Raw genomic sequence first — 17,373 nt, 5'->3', positions numbered from 1 at the left:
ATGGTATGCGAGTAGAAAGCACTCGGCCTACTGTAGCTTTCCACTCGCCACTCCCTTCTCCCCGACACTAAGCACTAAGCTATGTCGTAGGCTTCTACTGAAGGAAGATGACTCAATGAAGATTCATAGGAGCTGTGAATACAATAACTTCACTGAATCGTCAGGAAAGAAAAATAAATAAAACCTGTGAACACAATTACTGCCCCCTTTTAACTCTATTTGCTTGCTTAGTTGACTGGCTTGCATATAATAGCAGGTGGAGCACTCACAGGCATGTACCGTGGCACCACTAGGTTAAAGAGAGTGGAGTATATTAAAGTAGTGGTTCTTTAATATACTATAACTACATTACTTAATGGCAATGTAAAAAGGTATAATATGCAGTTGTTTCTTAAAAAAACAATGTATAGACTAATACAAAAGTAATCCCTCTCAATCATCACTTATGACCCACTGGAATGTGGCAGTGTCTGTATCTGCAGAGACCCTGCCCTCTGCCTCTATTTGCTCTTTTATTTTGCTGTGTGCAGGTCGTTTATGGGCCTGGACAAAGAGACTTCGGGCCCCATGTGTGTATGTAACCGCCAGCCAATAACAGCGTGCAGGGTGTGCAGCCCGTTCTCATTCCCAACCTCTGCTTTGCCCCTCAGCGTCTCATATCAATGCATGTCTAACTCACACAGATGCACAGAAACAGACTGGTTGAAGCTCTGCATTCTCTCAGAATCCAACAATGTGGCACTGTCCCGCGGTTTGGGTGTTTATTTGTGTTTTAGAATATAATTGCTGCAAAACAATGACAAAAGAGTCTTTTATTGCTCTGATTAATACAGCGCTCCCTCTCTTCATTCACTCTCTAGCTTGCTCACTCACCGCGGTACTCTCTCTCTCTCTCTCTATTGAGAAGATCAATATCACAAATTTTTCTGCATTAACGTTTTCATTACAGAGCTGGAGATGTTCAAAAATCCTCCTACCAGCACCTGTGAAGCTTACTTATTGACAAGTTGTATCTCATTTGTTTAATTTGTGCACAACAACATTGCAAATGGCAATTTGTAACAATTTCTTGATGAAAAAATTTATTGATCTATGATGATTTATTGATAACTGAGTGTCTCCTATAACATGGGTGGCCAGATAGGGTCCGTGAGAGCAGGTTTCAGTATAGGTTTCTGTATAGACACATTGGTACCAACCAAACTCCCCCTACAACCACCATTTCTTTTGTGTATTGACTAACTAAAATACAAAGTGTTATTTATAGCTTTAGCTTTTAGCTTTTTGTGCTGGTAGGCATATTTTTAAACATTGGAGAGGTCAAGGCTAGCTGTGTCACCCTTCTTCAACTCTTAATGCTAAGCTAGGCTAATCACCTCCTATCTCAAGCTCTGTAGTTAAGGCACAAGCGACCTTAAGCTTCTCATCTCATGATCTTCTCATCTAAATTCCAAAAATGTTAAACCAGTCCTTGAAGTTTGACAAAAGAAAATACGGACAACATTTTCCTTATGATGGATTACCTTTCAATTCCCAGCGTGAAAATTAATGTAAAAAATAGCTTCCTCAAAGGTGAGAAATCTATCTACAAACTGTAGAATTCTTGTAAAAATGCTAAGTAGTAACTATAGCTGATTTATAGTTCAAACTTGCAAAAGCAACAGTATAGTCGTTTAAGCTGTGTGCTACTACAGAACTACAAACAATAAAACAATAAATGAGGTTTACCTGCTCCAAGCTGAGCCACCTCTTCCAGTTCTTTCTGAGTCTTAGCAGATGCAATGGCCTCTGGGAGTTTGAGTGTGAAAGGCAGGACATCCCTAGGTAAAGAAACCGATATAAACATTAGAGATACAATATATATATATATATATATATATATAAGATACACAACATGAGAAAGAGTTAAAACAAGAAGCAAAAAAAAGGAGCTGCCGTAGTCATCAAATGAATTATGGTCAGGGTTATAAGGCAGGGCAAGTTTATTTATATAGCACCTTCTCACACACAGAGGCCATTTAATTTAATTAAAAGCTGAAAAAAAGAGAACTGTCTTTAACTTTAAGTTTGGGCATGTCTTACTGTAGTTCCAAGGGGAGCTGATTCCAGCAGTGGGTAGCGTAATGGCTAAAAGCCATTTCACCACACTTGGATTGAACTCTGGGCACCACTAACTGACCAGTCCCTGCTGATCTGAGAAACCTACCCAGCTTGTACTCAGCAAACATATTTGCAACATATTTTGGGTCCAGACCATACCGTGGAAATCCAGAGTTCTAGCGAGAGCACAACTGAATGAATTTGCTCAGCGAGTCACTCTGGCATTGAGTAATGATGCTCATGAACCATGCCCTTGTAGCCGAGCTGCACCATCACATCGGTGTATCTGATATAGGCGGGCCAGAGGCGAGCTAAACAGATGACGACAGTTTAATCTACCAGTTAGCTCCGCTGGTAGCTAAGCGTATGGGGCTCTGGATACGTCTCCCCGTGTATTGTTGTGATTGGTCGCAGTGTTATCCAATTGCGTGCAGTGAGATTTTCAAATGCATGCTTGGTGCCGCCCCTCGAGTTGGGCCATTTCCATTACTCAATGCCAGACCCTTAATCTTTGAGATTTGGGTCTGGATTTCCAGGCTAGCCAGACCAATAAATGACTTAAAGAAATAATAGTAACATAGGGCCTTGAAATCAATTTTAAAATGTAACCGAAAGCCAGTGCACGGATCTCAGAATTGGAGAAATATGTTCTCTCCTCTTGGTCTTTGTCAGTATTCTAGCGGCAGCATTTTGAATGACTTGCAACTTCAGATTTGTGATAAATAATGTGGATACAATGACTAAGTGGGTAAAGGCAAATAATAAACAGCTAGTATGTCTGGTAAATTCAGAAAATTAATTCAGAAAATTAAATCACCGTGCCACCCGAAATATTAAGTCTCGACCACCCTCTGGCCCCCCTAATCGTGGCAAATATTTTCATACATTTTTAACTCAACCTTTGTCCCCAAAGAGGGTATATTATTAATGTGCAGTGATCAATAAAATGTAGGTTAAAACTGAATGAGTATTCTTGCGTTTATTGTAATATGTATATATTGTGTAGTACGAAACCTATGAAGCCCTTTTTTTGGGTTGAAATCGTCCCTGGTTGGGATTGAGAATGTCAAATTTTATTCAGCTCAAAAAATGTAGGAGGAGTGTTTGATTTGCAGTCATCTCTCTAGATGAATGAGTGTTGGGGTGGGTACTGCTTGCAGCACAATGTCCTTCTATTTCCTGTGTCTGTTGTTTTAAGTCCTGTGTATGTCGGTGTCTCCCGAGCTGGCACAAGATAAAACAAGAAGTGAGAGACTTGGGCGCTGAGAGCGGAGTGCTTACTCAACAAACATTGTTTGCATCCGTGGAGTTTCCACTCTCGAATCACCCTCTCTTTACAGAACAAAACACAGGAGAAGCTGAGGATGTGAAGGACGGATGGATAAAGAGAAAAACAAATGTTGGTTGTTTACCTGCTAATACAGTAGAAAGCCACCAGGCGAAACAGATCTGCAAAGCTGATCCCAGATTCCTCAAGAGAAAAGGCTGCGAACAAAGGAAACGTGTACAGACTAAATTACCTTTCATAGACTGCAACTCAATTAGATGTAGTCGCTTACTGGGCATTTGCATTTGGAACTTTTAATCTGTCACTTAAGTCATTTTATGAGGAAGTTTTATTGATTTTAGTCACGATGAATAGTAATGTTGGGTGGGTTCAATTAAGCTGCAGTGAAAAGTGTCACCTTTGTAAACATATATATGTTACAAGTTGATCACAAAATAATTTCAGTGCCTCTTTTTCAAGTGAACAAATACAATACTGTTTATATCCCTTGATTTCTACAGTTTATAAGCCTATGTTTAATGCTGTTCAGCAACTGATCAGTAACTTTCTACACTTTCAAACGGTAGCAAGATATTATAGCACACGCAAAGATATATACTTGCTATATATCAATAAAGAAGGTAAGTAACAATATAACTGCATTGGGGTTTGGGGCCTGCTCCTTTCAGGGGTGGGACTACAACCACCACTTACAGCAGGCCCAAGCACCATTGGGGAATATTACTGGCTTCCTGCACTTCTGGCCAAAGCGTTATTACCACACAAATTATCAAACTAAAATGAAAGGGGTCTCTTTCTGTCTGTCTGTCCTTCGATTTTCTGGACAACTGTTCATTTCGATGCTGAGGACCCAAGGAAGTGCAGTGTCGAGTGTGAGCTCTTGAGATCTACGGGACATTTTTATTAGTAGTGAGTTATGATCACAATGTGTAATGCATTGAGAGGGGACTCCTTTTATCTTTTACACTGCCGAAGGGCATGCTGGGTAGAGCAGTACATTCAAGAAGAGATGAAGAACGTGAGACGGCAGGGACCGGCGATGTTATAAGCTTCAGCGATGTGACTTTTCCGAATGACCGGAAATGTTTTTGTTGCTGGAAATAGCCTAATCCCAAATAGATAGCTGTAAGCAAATGATGCATATACTTTAGCATTGCTCCGGGATGCAACTATGTCATGACAAATGTTTTGCTCAGCACCCAAGTAAGCTCAAGTAAGTCAAGTCAAGACAGCCATTTAGTTGTGTGCATGAGCTTGTAAATGAGTCAGGGAATGTCAGTGGAATTCCTTGTATTCAGGTTACTGTGTAGTTCAACCTTCGATGTAATGGTACTGGCTGAAGCAGCCTAGGTAGAAGTAGTAGTAGAAGTAATTTGCTCCTTATGCCAGGAGAGAAGAAGGTCGCACTGCCAAAAAAACGTGCCGTTTGTTTCATTTGTCACAAGTTAAGTTTCTGAGTTATGTTCCTTGAATTTTGTTTTAGCATTCGTCCTGATTTCATGTAATGGATAGCACTGTGAATAAATGGTCACCTCTGGGAACTCAAGATGTCTGCTGAGTCTGCCTACCATCACTCTCCTTGACATTTTAGTTAGATTATTCTACACTACTATTGGATGTATTGCAGTGAGATTTTGGTACAGACATTAGTACCAGGTTTTAAACCCCGTTACATCAACACCTGCTCTTTACTATCAGTATCAATACCTTTGCCTTACTTTGGAGCTGGCTAATCTGAGACTTCTAGGTTGTCTGATATGAATTAGCAGCACTTTCTTTCAGCTTTTAGTTTCTACATAAAGCCACCAAAAGACCATATACCCTTCCAAATGTAATATTTAGGCAGAGTTGTGCTTATTTATGAGCAATGTGACTTAAGGACTGGTGATTTGTATTGTATCAAACTGTGCACGAGGCTACTTAACACACAGCAGTGAGTATGAGAGGCCAAGTGGAGAGCAGCTGACTCACATCTAAAGGCCAAAGCAGGCCAAAGGCACTCCCCTCCCTCACTGCCTCCCTTCCTCCCTCCCAGTTGTGCTGTCATTTCAGCAGGGAAAATCCACAGCTGGTGTGTCATCACACTTTGGCACTGTCACAGCTCCACGACGAGTCCCAATACTGAAGCACAGCACAGTGCAGGATAGGGCTGAACGATTTGGGGAATAAATCAAATTTTTTTCTGCCACATATTGAGATATGATTCGATTTGCAATTATTTTTCGTAGCTACATATTGTATCTTCTACGATCAAGTTAAATAAAGTAAAAAAGAAAAATCGACACAAAATAGGACATTTCTTTGAACAATCTGTGATATATAAAATTATTCCAGCATTTATCTTATGACAAAACAGTAAAGTGTCTCAACATATGATCCACAGAAGTTGGACAGGACTGTGTGTCCGACTGATTTGGTGAGACACAAATAAGACAGAAGTGTTTATAAGTGTATGTTACTACAGCTTTCACTACTGTTGATGCACGGAGCATCCATGTTGGATTTTGAGCTCGGGGTAATCGGTGATTGTCCGAGGTCAGGGGGGCGTGTTTCCGACTTTGACCTCGGAAAATCAGACTTCCGAGTACACATGGAACGCACTATCAGCCTACATGGGGCGCACACTCTACTAGGTGAGCAAGAGATCGCCCCTCACTTTTATTTTCAAACGTGTTTGTTTAAACCATCCACCATCCAAACCTACCTATGCGGAAATTTGGCCCTCTTATACTTCGTCACCTTACTTCTTGCTTTGCTCCCGTCAGAACTACTACTACCACTATAAAACCTAAATATAGGTCGTAATTGCTGCTTGAGCAAACAACTTATGGGAGCGTTTCTTTAAGGGAGGACAGTCTCCTAAATGATTATATCCTGGTCTAGATGGACCCCACCCAACTGTCACTCAGAGTGCTGTCAGCAAAAAACAAGTAACAAATATACTTACTGTACTGGCTCTCTCTGACAGGGAAGTGGCTGATGGGAGTTCCTGACTGATCCTCCTTCAGACGCACACACAGAACCTTTCTCTGCAGAGCGCCTGACTTCCTGACCAGGAACACCTGCACCATGGAATCGGAAGTCAAGAAATATCATACAATAGATCAGTGGTTCTCAACCTCTTCGAGTCACGACCCCCCCAGTATAATGCGGTTGGTGTTTGCAACCTCCCACCCCCCCCCTCGGCGAAGAGAGAAAAAGCTGCAAACCGGTGTAAACAGCTTTTTCTACATGCCTTCCCCTGCTGATTTTGAGGGATTTTTGTGAATGCTCTGATTAATACACGTAAACACATAATGCTTTGCTTTAATGACTTATAGTTTTACTTTTAGCAGCTAGCACCTAGCCTGGTCCAATGTGCTCCAGGCTCTGTGGATTTGTGATGCCTTTGTGACTTTTTCTCTCCCCCCTAACCCCTTTCTGTGTTCCAGTGTTCCATCTGGCGACCCCCAGAAATTATCTTGCGACCCCCATGGGGTCCCGACCTCCAGGTTGAGAGCCACAGCAATAGATAATATTGAAATAAGACACATTCACACACAAGTAGGGCTGAACGATTAATCGTTTTGAATCGAAATGGAGATTTGAAAGAATGCGATTAGCTAATCGTGAAGACCGCGATTAATCGAATGTGCGATATTTAGTTGAATGTTTGGTGTAACATTGGGTTTAACATGTATTATTCCTCTTGTTGTTATTCTATTTAATTTAAGTTTTGTGATATGTAACATTATGCCCTATTTTCGGTGGATTTTATTTTTTAATACTTTATTTAAAGTGCTTCACATCATGCTTTTTGGCTTTTTCCCTTTCCTTTATTGTGTTATATATCTTTTTGTGCATGTTATAGGGTTACAAAGTGAAAAAGCCCAAAGTCCCCCCCAAAGGGACTTACCATCTCCAACAGAAAACACTGTTCACAAACTGCTCCAAACAGCTCTATTGTAGTCCAGCCTTTACTTCAGAGACAAACGCTCGTCACTTTGTAACACATGTTATAATGCTCGCCTAGCTGCTAGCATGGCACGCCCTTATACTCTGCTTCTGACTGGCTAGTAGTCCTTACCTAGCAACAGCGCATGTGCGACTCCCAACAAAGATGGAACAGAAATGAGATGTCTCACTCTGTAGCTAAAACAGAGAGCTCAACATCAATTTTTTGAAAATTAAACCACATAAACCTATTCTGATATAACCTCTAAATACAATTATGAACCTGAAAATAAGCATAATATGAGCACTTTAATATGATTGTAGAAGGTGCAATATGTAGATGCTGCTGTTGAACTGAGGCATATCACAAATTTCAGTTTACAGGAAAGTACCGATATGTTTTTTATTGGAACTTTAGCTTTGGTGATAAATGTGTGTTTGACTGTTCAATGTTCCACGCTTATTAAAAGAAAAACACTTATTGCTGGAAACTCATATCTATGTTCTCATCCTTGCATAAGAATATAGAGCAGTTTTGATGGTGTCTCATGTTATAATGCTCCATGACATGTTTTATCTGTTACACAGTGTTTATTAAACTATAGCTATAAATATCACAAATTGAATCGTAATCGCAATTTCTGGCAGAATCGTTCAGCCCTACACACAAGTCTTCCCGACCCTCACCCCGGCAGGCTGTTTGAGCAGTATGCGACAGGCCTCCTCTTCACTGACTGCCAGCAGCAGCCACACCGGGTGAGTTTGAGTCAGCCTGTCCAACACGCTCATCCTCCTTCGCAAGGAGTCGTATCCAGAATCCCTTTCCCCCCCCACCCCGCCACAGTGGGGGGACTGCAGGTAAACGCCACTCACTTCGCTGTCCAGCCTGGCAGAGAAGTGCAGAGAGACAGAGAGTGAAACACTTTTGCCATCTGCTGGTGAGAATCAGTGCCAACGTGTGGAGCCATTTTATAAATACTGTTGAAAGGAAACAGATGTAACAGAATGTAATACAGCTTGGATTGGGCATCGAGAACCGGTTCCAACTTGGAATCATTTAAAAAATTACGATTCCAAAAAAGTTGATCTTAAAAAAAATAAATGATAATAATTATGATTCCAATGGAATCCTTTTATTGGAATCGTTTGGAAAACTTTGCGCAAGTTTTGGTTTCCGTTGCGACCGCCATACTTCCAAGCGCTTGCTGTGTTGCAGCCATGGAGCACGGTAAGCGGCGCTCTAAAATGTGGCTTTATTTAACATTGAAGAAGCCCAGTAAAACTGTAAATCATCATAGAAACTTTAGAAATAGAATAGAAAATTTCCTTTTATCTGTGAAATAAGCATGTGAACAGTTTCAACCCCACCCCTCAAAGAATCTGAATCGATAAGAACCGGAATCAAAAGAATTAGAATCAGAATTGTTAAAATCAGCCTACATGGGGCGCACACTCTACTAGGTGAGCTCGATATCGCCCCTTACTTTTATTTTCAAAACGGGACTGGAACCCCACTCTCCTTTGTTTGTGTTTGTTTAAACCATCCACCGCACAAACCTACCTAGGCGAAAATTTGGCCCTCTTATAACGCGATGCCCAACCTTAAATACAATGCAGAACAAGCTGATGGAAGAAAAAAAATACATGACGCTCATCGAAATAGCATTTAAAGAAATGATAGGAAACAAAAGACTAGACTAGTCAGGTTGAGGAACCTTTTGAGAACATGTGTGGAAAACAGTCTCACCCTTGTAGATCCATGGGCTCTTTGTCGACTGTTGAAGAGGTCTGGACCATCTCTCTCTTCAGCTCCCCGATCTCCAACGCAAATGTGTCAATCAGCTGGAAGAAGACAGGATGAAAGGCTTTGACTGATGGGGGAATAGAAAAAGGAGAAGAGGAGGGGGAACAGCAGTAAACGAAACCAACGGCATTGCTTAAACATAAGTTAGAGAGCAAGAAACTGGGAGACAAAGGGACTGTACTGGTCACAGCTGCAACAAAGGGCAGGATAATGGTTTTCCTGTGCGTGAACGTGATTTCCTATAGGCAGGAAACACGGAAGGGAAAGCATTGTCAAAAAATGTCTCAACATTCCGAGTGAGACGAAAATTTCTGTCGTACTGCAGAGACTAGACTCACATAACTTTATTTAACTAAACAAAAATTTCTAAGGGGCTTTATGGATGATTATCCCCAATGTACGCAATGGAGATCATGGTATCCTCGGGAAGTGCAAGTCACACCGAATCTGAAAATATGTGTGTGATGTCTGTGTGTACAAATTTGACTGAGTTATGAAAGAAGAAGGACTGTGTTTTTGCATACAAATTGCAGCAATCTTGTTCAAGTAACCTCGATGAGCTCTGTGTGACACACTGTCTTTGCTGCTGCCGGAAACTGCTGACCGTGTTGGTAAGCGAGCCTAATCAGTGGGCAAAAACTGCTCAGTTGCATGACAACTTTTAGCAACTAGTTGCTTTCATGCTGCTTTGTTTTTTTCCCTCATTCCCCATTGTGGATCTAGAGCCTCCTCAAACGTGTGCCTGTGCAGATGTTGTGAAGGTTACAGGCTACAGCCTAGTTTCTATAACATTAATATAGTATTTAAAAAAAAACAAAAAAAACAAAGATACATTTGTACATGTAGTAAGCTTTTAGCTTCACGCTAATCTACTAAGACTAGACCAACCTGCTAAACCAACGCTAGCCCCATGGCTGCCTCTACACCTAGCGAGTCACCACTCCCCCACAAAATGTCCTAATTTTTTAAGAAGGCAAACAAAGAAATTGCTGACCTCAAGGAAGATGTTCGTCGACTTTCCGAGGACTTAAAGACCAAAGATGCTTTGTTTACCGCCTGCTTGGACGTGGCTCATAACCAGTCGCTCCGGATCTCATCGCTCACGGCGGCCTTTCAGGATACCGCGCTATGGGACCCAACCGCAAGCCAACACCTATCTCCCTGCTCGACACCGGTCATTAAGCCACCCTGAGGTGGTTTGCGGCCAAAAGAGAGCCTTGAGTAGGGCTCCATCGCCTCCGGCCCTCAACCTCTCCAACCGTTTCAGTGCCCTGTCGGAGTCGGACCTAGCAGCGGCAGCCCCGCTTCACCGGCTTCGCCCCGCTTCAAAGCAGACTGACCAGCCGCCGCCACAGAAGAGGACCGCTACCCCACGGCTACAGCTTCTGATGGACGCGGTAGCCAGACGATCTGGTGGTCTACACTGCCTGGACCGGCCAAACAACAACGTTCCTCAAAAACAACCTCCCCAACCGAACGGTAAGCAATCGTCCTCTTCTTTTTCTTGTCAAATTGTCCCCAGCCATCCACACCCCCTCACCCCTCGTCCACTCTTCCCCCCAACCACAGTAATTATTGGTGACTCCATCACCAGAGATTTAACGTTTCATAATGCTGTCACACACTGCTTTCCTGGAGCCAAAGTTGCAGACATCCTGGCTAAAGTTGTGGATCTGACACCCTCATTTCTTACCTCTATTAAACGCATCGTGGTCCACTGTGGACACAACGACATGTCCTATCAGGAATCCGAACGCACAAAGAAAGAGTTTAACACTCTCACTAAGGCTTTAAAAAGCACCGGGAAGTCGGTTTTTATCTCGGGCCCACTCCCATCTCTAGGTCGCGGATCATGCCTTTTAGCAGGCTACTCTCCCTTAACACCTGGCACCAGCTTACATGCAGCATTCACAAGTTAGGTTTTATTGACAATTTTAATCTGTTTTGGAAACGTGGCTCCCTGTACAGCAAGGATGGGACCCATCCAAATGGAAACCAGGTGCTCCGTGAGAATTTGCACCACGCCTTGCACACTCAGAACTATGATTGACTGTGCTCCTCTGTGCTTGCTCCTTTGGAACAACCACCCGTTCATAATCCCATAACCACGGTGTCTGTTCCCCGACTGAGATCGATTAACATAAACAAAAGATGCGCTATACTTAACAACCTAATTGGAATTAAAACAACCACTGCACTGACAGAACAGAATAGGAAAATCAAATTTGGACTATTAAACATTAGATCTCTGTCTTCTAAAGCAATATTGGTAAACAAATTGATATCAAATAACCAAATTTATTTATTTTTTCTCACCGAAACATGGCTGAGCCACGATGAATATGTTAGTCTAAATGAAGCCACTCCTCCCAGTCATAATAATACTCAAATTCCACGAGGCTCAGGCCGAGGAGGGAGAGTTGCAGCCATATTCGACTCAAGCCTGTTAATTAATCCTAAACCACATTATAACTCGTTTGAAAGCCTTGTTCTTAGTCTTCAACATCCAACATGGAAAACGGTACAGCCAATTATATTTGTTGTTGTATACCGCCCACCAGGTCCGAATTTTGAATTTTTATCTGAATTCTCTGAGTTCTTATCAAGCATAGTCCTTCAATCAGACAAAGTACTTATTGTAGGTGATTTTAATATCCATGTGGACGATGACAGCAATAGCCTTAGTATTGCTTTCAACTCACTACTAGATTCAACTGGTTTCAGTCAGAATGTGCATGAGGCCACGCACTGTTTTTACCACACCCTCGACCTTGTGCTAGAATATGGAATCAAAATTGAAGATTTAATAGTATTTCCGCAGAATCCTTTACTATCAGATCATTTTTTAATGACTTTCGAATTCCTATTACCAGACCATAAGAAATTAAATAAAAGTTTCTACACTAGATGCCTATTTGACAGTGCTATAACTAAATTTAAGGAAGATATTCCAACAGCACTTAACTCAATGTCGTGCCTTAATATAACAGAGGACCTTTATGTTAACTTTAATCCCTCCCAAATTGATAACTTCGTAGACGCTGCTACGGCCTGCCTACGGACAACTTTGGACTCGGTCGCTCCTCTCAAAAAGAAGACGATGAAGCAAAGGAAATTAGCACCTTGGTGTAACTCCCAAACTTGCAAATTAAAACAAATCTCACGAAAACTTGAAAGTAAATGGCGTTCCACGAAACTGGAAGAATCTCGTGTGGATTGGCAATATAGTCTGAAAACCTATAGGAAGGCCCTCAGAATTGCCAGATCAGACTATTACTCATCACTAATAGAAGAAAATAAGAACAACCCAAGGTTTCTTTTCAGCACTGTAGCCAGGCTGGCAGATAGCCACAGCTCTACTGAGCCTTCTATTCCTCTAGCTCTGAGTAGTGACGACTTCATGACCTTCTTTAATGATAAAATTATAACAATTAGAGATAAAATTCATCACCTTTCGCCCTCAACTTCTAACAGCTCACCATTGGGCGCAGGAGGACTGGAGAGAACGATAAGACCTGATACATACTTAAGCTGCTTTTATCCTATGGACCTTCAACAATTAATGTTAAAGGTCTCTTCAGCCAAGCCAACTACCTGTCTCTTAGACCCTATTCCAACGAGGCTACTTAAAGAACCACTACCTGTGGTCAACACCACAATATTAAACACGATCAACTTGTCTTTATTAACAGGTCATGTACCGCAGTCATTTAAAATAGCTGTGATAAAACCGATTCTAAAAAAACCTACCCTGGGTTGGTCTTTCTGGCTCAGTACTAAAGTGGTTTGAATCCTATTTAAAGAATAGGGACTACTTTGTGTCTATAGGTAATTATACATCTGAGCATACAAATATGACGTGCGGAGTTCCCCAAGGCTCAGTTCTGGGGCCTCTTCTGTTCAACATCTACATGCTTCCACTGGCTCAGATTATGGAAAACAACAAAATAAGTTACCATAGTTATGCGGATGACACCCAAATTTACATAACCTTATCGCCAGGGAACTATAGCCCAATACAACAATTAAATATGTGCATTGAACAGATTAATGATTGGATGTGCCAGAACTTTCTTAAATTAAATGAAGAAAAAACGGAGGTGGCTGTTTTTGGAGCAAAAGAGGAACGATTGAAAGTCAGCGCTCAGCTTCAAACGACAATGTTGAAAACAACAGACAAAGCCAGAAATCTTGGTGTAGTCATGGACTCAGACCTGAATTTTTAAAGCCACATTAACATAATAAAAAAATCAGCCTATTATCACCTTAAAAATATATCAAGGGTTAAAGGACTTATGTCTCAGCAGGATCTGGAAAAACTTGTCCATGCTTTTATCTTCAGTAGACTTGACTACTGTAACGGTGTCTTTACAGGTCTCCCCAAAAAATCAATCAGACAGCTGCAGCTGATTCAGAACGCTGCTGCTCCAGTCCTCACTGACACCAAGAAAGTGGATCACATCACTCCAGTTCTGACAACTTTACACTCACTTCCTGTCCCTCAAACAATTGATTTCAAAATACTTATGTTGGTGTTTAAAGCACTGAACGGTTTAGGGCCAAAATACATTTCTGACCTGCTGCTACACTCTGAACCACCAAGACCTCGCCTGGGTCAGGTCTGCTTTCTGTCCCCAGAGTCAGAACTAAACAGGGGGAAGGAGTGGTCAGTTTTAATGCAAACAAACTCCCAGAAAACTGCAGGTCCGCTGCAACTCTCAGTTCTTTTTAAATCAAAGGCTGAAGACCTTTCTTTCTGATGCTGCCTTTCTTTAAATAATTGTTCATTTCTTATACTGCACTGTAACTTTTATTGTTGCATTTTATGTTTTTATTTTATTTATTTTTTTAACTGCTCTTTAAGGTTTTATGTAAAGCCCTTTGAATTGTCCTGTTGCTGAAAAGTGCTATACAGATAAAGCTGCCCTGCCTTGCCTTGTCAAAACCTAGATGCTACAATCAGCCAAAGTGTCAGTTTTAACTACAGAGATCCTACAAGCTGTTGAGAGAGGTTAGCTTTTGGGTTAAAAAGTGCTAATTTAATTGTACCATTTGGAATAAACATTTTTAAAGTGCTCATGTGGGTACTGAAATTCACGCAGCTGGACTTCCACGAGTCATACAGAGAAAGAGGCAAAGCTGGATTACCAATCAGGCAAACAGGCAACCACCCCCGCTAACTAATGTTTGTAACAATTTGATGAATGGAATAGAGCTGCAAAGTAGTCTGGCTATCGCCAGACCAGTCTTTTAAGATTGAACATTAGTCTGGGGAGTCTGCTCTGTATTTTCTACTGCACAAGAGGTGTGATCAACGGGCATAGTTCAAATTGAATAGTACGCAATTGGATAGTCCTTCAACCAATCAGACCAAAGATCCGGGTGACGTGGCAGCGACATCGACGGGTTGCTGCCATGGAGTGCTGCGCTTCGGTGGCCACCTTGTTGAATGTAAACAAAACGCTGCTTGGTCACTTCTCTATTGTCATTGTGTTAAACCCGGCAATAGAGCACCAGGTGGATAAGCCAGTTTGTGATTGGTTCCCGCAAATTTGTAACGGAGGATACAAATTTGCAAATTTGCAGGATAGATAAATGTACAGGTTTCCAGCCTGAGCTGCAGGGCGAAATCAATCACTGGGTTTACCCAGTCTAGCTGCAAAGATTAGTTGTCAACTATTTAAAGGTGCCCTGCCACACGTATTTCATTACTTGGTGGTAATGACTGAAGTTCTACCATGGACTCTGTAACATTTTGCCTTGGTTACCTTGTTTCAAGCCATTCTAGCATGGTAGAGAAAGGGTCCGTGTACTTTTTCGTTCATTCAATTTTCATTTCATAAACAGGTATTAAAAAACAAAAAAACAAATGGTTATTTGATTTTCGTTTTAAAACACGACATTTGAAATTGAAATACAATGCGTTTTTTCTTTTTCATTGTCGAAATGGGATGGGAGAAATTTAAAATATGCTGTGATTTTCATTTTCTATTTTATATAACAAAAATAAAATCACTCGAAAACAGAAACGAAAAAAGGCTTGTTTTTTCATATTCAGAGACCGGATGTTGTCATTTCCAAGGCAACAGCGCCAGCCTAGCCTACCAGTGTTCAGCCCAGGCCAAAATTACTTTGGAAACCTAGCTATACTCTTGATAATCCTTGGGGGGAATTTTATTTCATAATGTCACATGTATTTATTACCCTCTCTCCCTGCCTCCCTGTCTCTACCCGCCGCAGGCAACTTCGCCCGAAGAGAGTCGAACCAGCGGAGCAAATAGACTTTCAGTTCACGGCTGTAACGTTACCGTTACGCCACCGTTAACAATCCCAGCAAACGTTCTGTTGCTGCCGTTAAGCTTGCTGATCTGGCAGAGAGTCACCGGGGGTTCGGGATCAGATCATGGGGATCAGACCTCCGGTGCTGGGTCTAATATTCTAATATTAGCTGCTGCTGCAGCTAGCTAGCAGGTAGCCACCAGCCCTGTGACCTCCGGTCCCCGGTCGTCTTCCCCGGACTGACTCTGCAGAGCTGGCGTTACCTCGCTTATGATCAATGAGCAATGATCAAGGATTACCAAATTTCTCTCTCATATTGCTCCTCATAACCACTGAAAAACTAAAAAATCTAACCCAAAGTACAATTATTATGGACGTTAGCTGACATTAAGGGTTTCTGCTTCATTGAGGGAAATTGTAAGGAAAAAGCTTAACGTGGTTAACCATTAAGCTTTTTCACGTTACAATTTTGATCACTGTTTATAAACAGTGATCAAAAAATCTAACCAAAGTCGTTATGGACGTTATCTGACTGATAACTGACTGATATTTGATTGATCATTGTTTAGGTACATTAAAGTTAAGCTTTTTCACGTTAAGCGTTTTAGAATGTCCCTGCTGCTGCTGAGGGAATCTGTAGCCTAACTTCCGTTTTTGCCCCCTTTACATAAATATACATATGGCTATGAAATAGATCATGAAATACAGGCTTTAGTCATAATAGTTCAATAGCCTAAATACATGTATGTTTTACTATGTATTTCGAGGGGCTTTATTTATTCCATCTATTTATATGCACGTTATATTTAAAGGAAGTTTGGTTATCTCACAGACTCAGACTAAAAGCAGCAGCAAGCCTGCCTGACATCAGTGCATCATAGCATATCACTATCTGCAAATAAAATAAAATATGAATAAATCACGAGCGCAGCAGATTCCCAGCTCAGCTAGAGCGGGTAACGCAGCTCTGCAGACGGACCAGAGTCAGTCAACACCGGGGCGAACCACGGGGACCGAGGTCACAGGGCTGGTGGCTAGCTGCTAGCTAGCTGCAGCACAGCGCAATATTAGAATAGACCCAGCACCGGAGGTCTGATCCCCATGATCTGATCCCGAACCGCCGGTGACTCTGCCAGATCAGCAACAGAACGTTTGGGATTGTTAACGGTGGCGTAACGGTAACGTTACAGCGCGTGAACTGAAAGTCTGTTTCCTCAGCTGGTTCGACTCTCTTGGGGCGGGGGTTGGCTCCGCGGGTAGAGACAGAGAGTCAGAGGGAGGCAGGGAGAGAGGGGAATAAATACATGTGGCGTTAGGAAATAAAATCCCCCAGCATTAACAAGAGCACAGGTTTCCAAAGTAATTTTAGCCTGGGCTGAAAGCAACACTGGTAGGCTAGGCTGGCTGTTGCCTTGGAAATGACAACATCCGGTCTCTGAATATGAAAAAACAAACCTTTTTTCATTCCTATTTCCGAGTGATTTTATTTTTGTTATATGAAATAGAAAATGAAAATCACAGCATATTTTTAATTTCTCCCATCCCCTTTTGACCATGAAAAGGAAAAAAATGCTTTGTATTTCGATTTCAATTGTTGTATTTTAAAACGAAAATCAAATAACCATTCGTTTTTTGTTTTTTAAGTCTGATTATGAAATGAAAATCGAATGAACGAAAAAGTACACGGGCCGTGTACGTTTTGATAGTTTGTTTTTTCGTTTGAACCACAAAACAAAATAACGAGAAACCTGCTGTTTTTGGTTTGTCGTTTCAAACCAAAAACAAAGAAACGGTAAAAAAAGAGCCGTTCTCCGTTTGTGGTTTCTGAATCCAAAAACGAAAAACGACTAAACCAAATTCAAATAACGGTCCGATTTTGTTTTTTTGAAATTCCTTTTTTCATTTCTCCGTTTGAATATCTACATTAAAAGACAGGTTGGCCATGTGACCCGGAAGTAATAGTAAATAA

General features: G+C 41.5%; 1 protein-coding gene across 3 annotated transcripts in view; it reads right to left on the bottom strand.

Moving 5' to 3' along the window:
• The window catches only part of LOC120556912 (ras and Rab interactor 2-like), a 92,841-nt gene that overhangs the window by 28,479 nt on the left and 46,989 nt on the right, over window positions 1–17,373 (bottom strand). For all 3 annotated transcript variants that reach the window (XM_039796786.1, XM_039796795.1, XM_039796778.1), the window contains exons 3-7: window positions 9,069–9,163; window positions 8,009–8,207; window positions 6,336–6,450; window positions 3,513–3,585; window positions 1,729–1,820 (exon numbers count right to left, since the gene is read on the bottom strand). In XM_039796786.1, the coding sequence (XP_039652720.1) occupies window positions 1,729–1,820; window positions 3,513–3,585; window positions 6,336–6,450; window positions 8,009–8,207; window positions 9,069–9,163 (574 nt within the window). The remainder of the gene's footprint in view (window positions 1–1,728; window positions 1,821–3,512; window positions 3,586–6,335; window positions 6,451–8,008; window positions 8,208–9,068; window positions 9,164–17,373) is intronic.

The sequence above is a fragment of the Perca fluviatilis genome, chromosome 1 (assembly GCF_010015445.1).
Source record: "Perca fluviatilis chromosome 1, GENO_Pfluv_1.0, whole genome shotgun sequence".
Lineage (NCBI taxonomy): Eukaryota > Metazoa > Chordata > Actinopteri > Perciformes > Percidae > Perca > Perca fluviatilis.
The sequence above is the reverse complement of the archived record's forward strand: the minus strand, read 5'-3'. Positions and strand labels throughout refer to the sequence as shown.